Source organism: Sinocyclocheilus anshuiensis, unplaced genomic scaffold, assembly GCF_001515605.1.
Source record: "Sinocyclocheilus anshuiensis isolate Anshui unplaced genomic scaffold, SAMN03320099.WGS_v1.1 scaffold3935, whole genome shotgun sequence".
In the NCBI taxonomy this organism is placed as follows: Eukaryota; Metazoa; Chordata; class Actinopteri; order Cypriniformes; family Cyprinidae; genus Sinocyclocheilus; species Sinocyclocheilus anshuiensis.
Window position 1 is genome coordinate 23,364 of NW_015557061.1, and position 9,067 is coordinate 32,430.

The 9,067-nt window shown below is 44.9% G+C and overlaps 1 protein-coding gene across 1 annotated transcript in view; it reads right to left on the reverse strand.

Annotated features, from left to right (window-relative positions):
• Nucleotides 1–455: 455 nt before the first annotated feature.
• Nucleotides 456–9,067, reverse strand: part of hlcs (holocarboxylase synthetase (biotin-(proprionyl-CoA-carboxylase (ATP-hydrolysing)) ligase)) — a 23,089-nt gene continuing 14,477 nt past the window's right edge. The window contains exons 7-11 of the mRNA XM_016471042.1: nt 4,432–4,499; nt 4,181–4,341; nt 1,826–1,940; nt 1,547–1,760; nt 456–1,474 (exon numbers count right to left, since the gene is read on the reverse strand). Of these exons, the coding sequence (XP_016326528.1) occupies nt 1,306–1,474; nt 1,547–1,760; nt 1,826–1,940; nt 4,181–4,341; nt 4,432–4,499 (727 nt within the window). The 3' untranslated portion in view covers nt 456–1,305. The remainder of the gene's footprint in view (nt 1,475–1,546; nt 1,761–1,825; nt 1,941–4,180; nt 4,342–4,431; nt 4,500–9,067) is intronic.

Sequence of the window (9,067 nt, forward strand, 5' to 3'; positions counted from 1 at the left end):
ACACACTCTCACTCATACACACTCTCACTCACAGACACACACTCTCACTCATACACACACTCTCACTCACAGACACACTCTCACTCACTCACACACACTCACTCACTCACAGACACTCTCACTCACACACACACTTTCCGCACACACACACGCACACTCTCACACACACGCACACTCTCTCGCACACACACACGCACACTCTCACACACACACTCACTCACACACACTCTCACACCCTCTCACACTCACAGACACACACTCTCACTCACACACACTTTCACTCACTCACACACACTCACAGACACCCTCTCACACACACACACACACACTCTCTCTCACACACACACACACACACTCTCACTCACAGACACACTCACACACACACACACACACACACACACACACATACACATCTGCGCTTCACAGCCTGAAGGAACAAGCACACTGAACGATCAATTAGTCACAATCATTTTATTTCATTTTATACAACTCGGGAATGTCTTCTTTAAAAGGGATCATCTGTATCTGTTTACAAACCATGAATCATTACAAAATATTTAGTGATGCTGATTACTTGATGCGATATGAATATACAAAATCACCTCAAAAGCGAGCGTGCAACCAAACGAGAATTACAGACAAAAGCACAAGTTTTAACGAGCGTCAGTCGGATTTCCACATAAACCTCTTCAGTTTACTGGCTAGTGTTGGGTTAATAGATAGTAATCCACTACAGATCACTAATTACCTCTCTAAACTAACTCATCAGTTCACGGGAAAAGGCAATCATCAGCCTTTACTGTAAAAGCAGTGTGTTAATGGGAAGAATCACAGAAACATTTTTCCACTTAATGATTTCAAATTAATATTTTTGAGAGGCATATGAGCATGTGCTTTTCCCCAGTAATCACTCTGATCCATTACACCAAACACTGAACGAGACTTAAAAGAAATATTGCTCATATTAAAGCCCATAAACGTCCCTGCTGTCGGTCTGCACACGTTTAACAGTAAAGTGAAATCAAAATGGCCTATTTATCTAACGAGAGATTGACTGGTGCATGTTATTCTACAGCAAACACCACACACACTTCTCAAGATTCACATTTGTGTTGTCGAATCTCCTGCTGGACTCTGAAAAGCATCACACAGCTGAAGCAGAACGGGTTGCAGACAGGCGCTGAAATGAGTTAAAACAATTCAGAAAGAGATAGACATTTCTGCTAAATGAATTCGTATTAAATGATGGCTGAGCAAGTTTTCTGTGTAGTTGCTGCCAGCTGAGACGACGTGTTCTGGAGGTCTTCAGCGTGTTTTGGTCACCACCAGGTTCCTCAGCATGTCGAAGGAGTTTCCGTCGGGCTGCACAGACACGACCTGATCTCCCGTCCTCACCTGCAGGAAGCCGTTCTCATCCAGACCCAGCACCTGTGCCTCGGGCCCGTCCTCGCTCCAGAGACGCACGCGTGTGCCGCTGAAACACAGACACACATCAGCACACACACGCGCACAGACACAGGTGTGTGTGGAGCGTCAGACGGCTCACCTGTGCACCCATCTGCTGTAGTAGAGCTGCAGCAGCGCCTGCGGGCCGCGCAGCTGGAAGTCCGACACGAAGCGCTCCAGCAGCGTGACCGACCGCGCGATCAGCTGATCCGAAGCGAGCACGTCCAGGCCGAGGCCGTGCTCCCGGTTCTGCTGCAGCACCAGGTCGTTGATGCAGACGGTCGGGTTGCTGTTGCTCACGTTGAACCCACAGCCTGCAGGAAACACCACAGACGTCACGCTGAGACACTGAGAACACACTGACCTGCTGAGACCATACCGATCAGAAGGCTGAAGGTTCGCCCCGTGACGGTGGAGTTGACCAGAACCCCGCCGAGCTTCATCAGGTTACTGTAGTAGATGTCATTGGGCCACTTCAGCCGCAGGTCCACGTCCTGCAAAAACACATGAAAATATTACATACTTGTGCATTCATTCATTTAAAGGGATAGTTCAAAGTAGGGGTGTGCGATATTGTCAAAAAAAGATATCTCGATATATTTTCTGGAATTTTATCGATAACGATAATTAGATGATATTTTGCTGAGCGTGTTATTGTGCTGATATTTTACCGTGGACAGCTGACTCCTAATGTTTTTGATATTCTTCATATTCTGTGTGCTGGTCAGTTCACAGCAGTGATAGAACTAGCGAATCCTTTTCCAATGAGTTTAAATTGATTTTTACCTTTTATGGGCATTTTTACCTTTATAAAGCCATTTTTTTCTAAAAGTGTGGATCATCTTTTGAGCCAAATTTTTACATTTAATCAGTGGGTTAGAATGAGACTTCTGGGCTTTTACCAGGCAAATGAAATCCGTATCAACAGAATTGATCTTTGCAGTGCTGCGTCTGGAGGCATTTAGATGCGTTCACTCACTGTTTAATGCAGGACATGAATGCACTTAACCTGCAGTTACACATGCAGAAATAATGTTTTGCTTTTTGAAATGATTTAAAAGAAAAAAAGAAAAGATACTTTGAATGTGAAGTTAAAACCGCCAGTAGGTGGCAGCAAGTCACTGTTAATAAGTGAGTCATTGTGATTGAACCGAATCATTTAAACGGTTGATTCATTCAGGAACGAAACACGCCATGTAGTTTAGAGACGCAGAACAGTGCTGTGGTTCTGTTTGGAATTATTTTTGTAGGCGAAATAGAGCAAAAACGATCAGCAGTCAGGGGCAAAAAAATGTAATTAGCTGCTAAACTGTGAACACTTAAAACAATAACGGTGGCTACGTTAGCCGAGTGCTTTTAATCAGAACGCAGAACAGCTGAAACACAGGTGCAGCAGCCTAACTAACTCCCGCATTAACCCTAGAACTGCCGTGCAGCAAAATAAACAGCAGTTTCACAATGATTATAAAGTCTGTGCGCTACACTACATTCTTTATTATTAAACGAAGGATCAGCAGTCAGGGGCAAAAAAATGTAAGTCTCTTAAAAAGCAGGTCATATGGTATTTTAAAGTGTCCTAATATTGTGTCGGAGTCTAACGAAGATAAAAGTCAAGATTAGAGAAGCAGTCCTTGATAAAATGATATGCACACAACAAAAGGTTGGAATTGTATTTCTGTGGTATCTGTGACACATCTGTGGTATCTGTCACAGCGTCTTCTCCACATGATGTCAACACACTAACTAGCGGAAGTGTTTGTGGGCGGGTCAGACTCGCGGGCAGCTGGGGATTATGCAAATGTGTTACCCAGTGACGTATACCGGTAACAGGCAAAAGATTGAAAATATGACAACTCGTTAAGAAGATTCAGAACCGACTCTCTCTTTTGAGAGAGAATATCTTTATTTATCATGCACTTTTCTGATTAACAACTTTGCAGATTGTTTTCATTTAAGGATAGCTACATTATAAACTGCAAAAGAGATCTTTTTCAAAAACCCATATGACCTGCTCTTTAATATTAACTTGTTTATTGAACTGTTGTATAAAATCAATATCACATTTGTAATCATGCTGATTTTTGGAGAAAAAACAGCTCTTTTTGCGTGATATTAACTATATGAAATAATATATATATATATATATATATATATATTTATACATTTATACATTTATACATACATATATATATACACACACGTTAAAACAACAATGACGATATTACTGCAGACGATATATATCGCACACCCCCAATGCTTGTGGAAGAGATTGCTTTGCAATTTTTTGAAACCGCGCGGATGATGCGCGTACAACAGCGTATGCGTGAGGTGAATATTGAGACAGAGCACAAGTCAAGTATGTGGTACTGTGCATGTGTCGTGAGCGCGGTTGAGTATACTTTGAAAGCTGTGCGGACGCGGCTGTGCGAGGGACGGGACGGAACGCGGAAAGTGAAGTATACCCGGGCCTTAATGTATGCTACCACGACAAATGACGTCAGAAAAGCGTCAGTACGTTATAATCGGTTATGGTCTATTACTGAACCGATACCGAATCGTCCTTGTCTGCATCGCGATGCATCGTAGAAACGATTAATTTCGACACCCCTACTTCTCAGTTCAACATTTCTCCTGAAATTTATTTAAAGTATTTCCTCTGCATCCCACGCACACTCACACACACACACTTCAGTGGAGCAGACACAATCACGTGTGTGTGTGTGTGTGTGAGCACCTCGTATCCGGGCAGCGTGCGCACAGACTCCACCACGGCGAGGGCGGCGAGGTGCTGCAGGAAGGGGATCCTCTGTCCGAGCCGTGAGTCCACAGAAAGCTGCAGGTGGAGAGTGAACATGGCGCATCCCAGCGGACTCAGCCAGGCATTCCCCCCGCGGCCTGCAGCACAGCATCAATGAATGACCCGCTCGTTTACATGTTAAACCAGAGTTAATGCGGCTGTGTGAGAGCCGATGGAAACCCGCTGACCTTTGCCCTGTGTCTGACGTGCTGCTATGGCGATTAACCCTGTTTCCTGTGGCGACTGCGACATCAGCCTGCAGGAGGACGAGAGAAAACACAGTCAAATAGAGTCACTGATAAACAGTCATCCTGCTCTCAGCTGCACGTCACATTCATGTCTGTAGTGCTTCAAATAAACAGGATCATTGATGCAAAATCAAAAACACGAGGCAACGAGACATGTGCACTGAGGACCGAGAGCTTCTCGCTGGACTGAAATTGACCTTTGACCCCTATCACAGGCTTCCTATCCCAGCAGCCCCATCAAATAACACCCCCACTAACACAAACAGCCATCCACTTGACCTCAGTCACGCTGGACGCGTCAATCTCACAGTAACTGCTGCAAAAGCACTCCATTACTCCTGCAGAAGTTTAATAAAGTCACTTCCATGCCATTCCATCCTCTCCAACGCCAGTCACGCTCCTCGGCCGTCGTTGCAATCAGTCAAAGAAGCTCAACGAGCGAAAACAGACGAATGTTTCTCTTGGCGTTACAGGCGCGGGAATCTTGGATCCGTGTGTTGTTTAGAGCAAATACATTTACAGAAGAGCTTCAGCGCCACGTCTTCAGTCTGCTGAGCTGCTCGAAGCCCGAGACACACAGAGAGCAGCATTCAGATGCAAAGAGACGCAGAGCGACGGCCCTTTGAGCGGCTCCGCTGTAATCCATCTATTCAAGCGCTGCCTGTTCAGATAGAGCTGCCTATCACTGGAAACTCCACCAGAAAAACAGAGTTTCCAGTGTTTTTACAGCAAACCAGTCCATGTGCTGATCGTCCAGTGAAGAGTGTTTTCTAGAGCGACCACACATGCTAATTTGCAGACGGAGGAATTCGTTTTCTCAGAGTTTTAACTGAACTGGACGTGTTTGCAAGAGTAGGAATTGAGAAGAAAAAAAAACTGCAAAAACAGAAACCCCGGCGGTCTGAGGCGTCAAACGCGAAAACACGAACAGAATGAAGAGTGTCGAAGCGACAATCAAATGTGAAAAACGCTGCAGAGAGCGAGGGGGATTTCGGCAGATCTTCAGTCGGTGCTCTGCTGAAACACACACGGATGCAGCTGTTGAGATCATGACCTCGGAGCAGCAGCGGCCAGTTAGTCAGACGCGGATAATTGAGAGCTTTCACAGTTGGGCAGGAGCGGCGGAGACCCCCGCGAGCGGATCGTGACGCGGCTGCAGCCGAGCGCATTAGGAGCTGACGAGCACAGACGGAGCTCTGCAGTCCTTCAGCAGCACAAATCAGCCTTTAATAAGAACATCAGCAGCTAACGGCGCAGAGAGAGACGCCCGCGACCTGCCTGTGTGTGTGTGAGTGTGTGTGTGTGTGAGAGTGTGTTTGTGTCAGTGTGAGTGAGTGTGCGTGTTTGTGTGTGAGCGTGTGTGTCAGTGTGAGAGTGTGTGTTTGTGTCAGTGTGAGTGTGTGTGTCAGTGAATGAGTGTGTGAGTGTGTCAGTGTGAGTGAGTGAGTGTGTGTGTGTTTCAGTGTGAGTGAGTGTGTGTCAGTGTGAGTGAGTGTGTGTGTCAGTGTGAGTGTTTGTGTGTGTGAGTGAGTGTGAGTGTGTGTCAGTGTGAGTGTGTGAGTGAGTGTGTGTCAGTGTGAGTGAGTGAGTGTGTCAGTGTGAGTGTGTCAGTGTGAGTGTCAGTGTGAGTGAGTGGTGAGTGAGTGTGTGTGTGTGAGTGTGTGAGTGAGTGTGTGTCAGTGTGAGTGTGTGAGTGAGTGTGTGTCAGTGTGAGTGAGTGAGTGTGTCAGTGTGAGTGTGTCAGTGTGAGTGTCAGTGTGAGTGAGTGCGTGTGTGTGAGTGAGTGTGTCAGTGTGAGTGAGTGTCAGTGTGAGTGAGTGCGTGTGTGTGAGTGTGAGTGTCAGTGTGAGTGAGTGTGAGAGTGAGTGTGAGTGTCAGTGTGAGTGAGTGAGTGAGTGAGTGAGTGAGTGAGAGTTGAAGTGTGTGTGTGTGTGTGTTGAGGGTCAGTTAATCTCATTGTGAAAGCAGCTCGTCTGCAGCCGCATTAGGAACAAACCTCAGTAACGGCCTGAAAAGAGTGAAAGAAGAAAAGACGCACCTTTAGTAATTAAGACACAAACAATGAGAGAATTTCAGTCTCTCACACTGCAGAGAAAAAAACATGATTAAACAGTCTGAAGACACATGAACGTGTCCAGATATGCCCAAATTCAGTGTTTTTACTCACATCTATTAACCACAGTAAATGAGACACACGATCCATTACATCAGTCCTGCAGAACTAGTGAGCGTCTGCTAACCAGTGAGTGAACAGATGACCAGAACACAGACAGACACGACAACCGAGTGAATGTGTCTGAGTGCTTTTGTTGTGGCCACTGAGCCAAAGGGTCAGTTACCCGGAGACTCAAGGGGTCACACACACACACTCTTATATACACACACACTCTTATACATACACACACACACACACACTCTACACACACTCACTCACTCACACACACTCTTATACACACACTTATACGCACACACACACACTTATACACACACACACTCTTATACACACTCTCTCACACACACACACACACACACACACACACACACGGGTGTGCAGATGAAGATGTTTCCCAGCAGCACTCAAGCGTCTCAGCACAGGTCTGAAGTAGGAATTGTGTTTACATTCATTTTATATCTCAATATTTTTGTGCATTTGCTCATGTACACATTTATTTTTTTGAAAAAGACGTGATCTGGACAGACCAGCTATTGTTACAAAGGACATACAAATTGTTTAATGTAAAATCAACGCACACTTATACGCACACTTATACGCACACTTATACGCACACACACACACTTATACACACACACTCTTATACACACTCTCTCTCACACACACACACACACACACACACACACACACACACACACACACGGGTGTGCAGATGAAGATGTTTCCCAGCAGCACTCAAGCGTCTCAGCACAGGTCTGAAGTAGGAATTGTGTTTACATTCATTTTATATCTCAATATTTTTGTGCATTTGCTCATGTACACATTTATTTTTTTGAAAAAGACGTGATCTGGACAGACCAGCTATTGTTACAAAGGACATACAAATTGTTTAATGTAAAATCAAACCTAGTTAAAAAAATTAAAGACAGTGACCGCTTATTGCTTTTTACTAAATGAACACAAAAGAAACATTTAAAATCGTATTTACTTACCAATATAAAAATATGCTTTATAAAAATAATACAAAAAATTGCAAACGTCTTACAAAAAGTCATGCTTGTTGCAACAACAAATACACAGAAAACAGAATAAGCAGCAGCTCTAGTTTGCATTTACTCTTATTGCACAGATCTATTCAGACTCGAACTATTCACACTTTAACTTCCACTCATACGCAAACGAATGTAGAAGACGTTCACACGTTCATGCAGAATTTGCTGCGTTCCTAAGTTCATATTATCTAATTTTATATCGTCAGCAAAGATACTGCACTAATAGTGCTAATATTTTGTGTATTGCCCATTGTCACAGAATCTAAAGCACATGGGATCCATTAGCGCCCAACAGAAGCTCTGAAACCCACGGCACACGAGCGGATGCACAAACACTCATACAGAGCAGAAATATGACACACAACATGCATCAATGTGTGGAGCTAAAAGTGGATTTATAGCTATTAGCATAAGTATATTCGTATTGATCTGGCAGGGCATAAATGTGATGATCGATCAGAGCCGTCTAATCTGTAAATGTGATTAATTGGGAAAATCCTGTTTCTGGAGGATCTGCAGCAATTACCATCTTCAAACAGAAACAGAGCTGATCAATCACTTTCTGCTGTTAGTAAAACACACACTCATATACACACTTATTCACACACACACACACACACACACACACACACACACTCACACCCACACCCACACTCACAATCACACCCACACTCACAATCACACCCACACTCACAATCACACCCACACTCACAATCACACCCACACTCACAATCACACCCACACTCACAATCACACCCACACTCACAATCACACCCACACTCACAATCACACCCACACTCACAATCACACCCACACTCACAATCACACCCACACTCACAATCACACCCACACTCACAATCACACCCACACTCACAATCACACCCACACTCACAATCACACCCACACTCACAATCACACCCACACTCACAATCACACCCACACTCACAATCACACCCACACACTCACACTCTCTCTCACACACACACACACCCACACACCCACACCCACACCCACACCCACACTCACAATCACACCCACACAATCACACCCACACCCACACTCACACTCACACTCACAATCACACCCACACAATCACACTCTCTCTCACACACACACACAATCACACCCACACTCACTCACTTACAATCACACACACTCACTCACAATCACCCACACCCACACACTCACACACCCACACACTCACACCCACACACCCACACACTCTCACACCCACACTCACACACTCACAATCACACACTCAATCACACACTCACAATCACTCACACACTCTCTCACACACTCTCTCACACACTCTCTCACACACTCTCTCACACACACACACACACACACA